This window comes from Anneissia japonica, unplaced genomic scaffold (genome assembly GCF_011630105.1).
Source record: "Anneissia japonica isolate Jap-2015-1 unplaced genomic scaffold, ASM1163010v1 scaffold277585_len1465_cov302, whole genome shotgun sequence".
Lineage (NCBI taxonomy): Eukaryota > Metazoa > Echinodermata > Crinoidea > Comatulida > Comatulidae > Anneissia > Anneissia japonica.
Window position 1 is genome coordinate 152 of NW_022748320.1, and position 1314 is coordinate 1465.

Sequence of the window (1314 nt, forward strand, 5' to 3'; positions counted from 1 at the left end):
TTGGTTGATGATAGAAACGCCCTCAACTTGCTAACCGATAGCGCTTGCTAACCGTTGGTGCTAACCGATCGGGCGTTCTCACACAGGTGCTAACGGTTAGCTCCCGATTCGGATAATAGGGCTCTCGTGAGAACCAGGCTAGTATGTACTGTATCCAATTGACAGTTGCAATAGGCCACTACCACATTGAAGACAAGTATTAAAGACAAAATGCGTATGCGAGTGCTACTAATGTAATTGCAGTCGTCTTAGTGGCTCTGTTTATAACACAGCTAAATTCAATGTTTTTCATTGTCATTTGACATAAAATAAAAATAATTGTAATATTATTTATTTTGCAACAGGTCAGCATTCTTTCTGTACAGTCAAGATGAAAGGGCTGGGGTCAGAGGTAAACATCCCGATTGGAATGTCGCATTGGTTGCCAAAGAGCTTGCTGATATGTGGAAGAAGATAACGCCAGCACAAAAGGCAGTTTATGAAAAATCGGCAGCAAAGGAAAAAGAAAGATATTTAAAGGTAAATGTCATTATCATGTTATTAGAAACTGAAATTTTAACTAGAATCTTATTTTAATATTCTATAAATAACTATCATGATGTTTTTATTAAAATGCTGTTTGGCGTTTTAAGTATGTTACAATACTAGCCATTTGAATGTAGATTTGAATTGGCAGGGCTGGTATAATGTTGATTATGTATCTGGGGCAAGTTGTTTCTAAAGTATTGATTAACTCTTTTGTTTTGACAGCAAATGGAGGCATACAAGAAAAGTTTAAAATCACCAGGACAACAGAAGATGCAGCAACAGCAGAAGGCTCCAAAGGGTGCCAAGAAGCAAAAGAAAGAGGAGTCAAGTTCAGATGATGAGGATGAATCGTCGTCCAGTGAAGAAGCGTCAAGTTCAGAGGAGAGTGATGAGGAGTAAGAAGCATGAATTTGATAACAAGGTTCATGTCATAGGGCGACGCCCGTGCCTTGGATTCTCGCCGCTTATTGGAGAGTTCTTATTCCTGAACATAAGCTTGCATATTTCATGTGGATTTCCCTTGTATTTTTATGTACATACAAATTGCATGACAAAAGTAAAAAAAAAAGACATGCAAAATAAGTGTTAGGTGGCTGGATGTGCACACGATAGCTTCCTGTAGTTTTATCCACCTGAACATTTTAAGTACATGTTAGGTGGCAGCCGTGCACTTATTGTTAGGTGGCTAGCCACGCCCACTTGTTAATAGCTTTGGCTGACAGTGCAGGCTCATAAATAGCTTTCTGTAGTTTTATCCACCTAAACATTTTACAGTTAAAAAAAAAT

At 38.4% G+C, this 1314-nt stretch overlaps 1 protein-coding gene across 1 annotated transcript; it reads left to right on the plus strand.

The window, feature by feature from the left end:
- Positions 1-344: 344 nt before the first annotated feature.
- Positions 345-1313, plus strand: LOC117120801 (high mobility group protein B1-like; the record flags this gene model as incomplete). Its single annotated transcript, XM_033265882.1, has 2 exons — positions 345-519; positions 751-1313. Coding segments are annotated over 2 exons (352 nt in total), but the record flags the coding sequence as incomplete, so codon positions are not given.
- Position 1314: the final 1 nt, after the last annotated feature.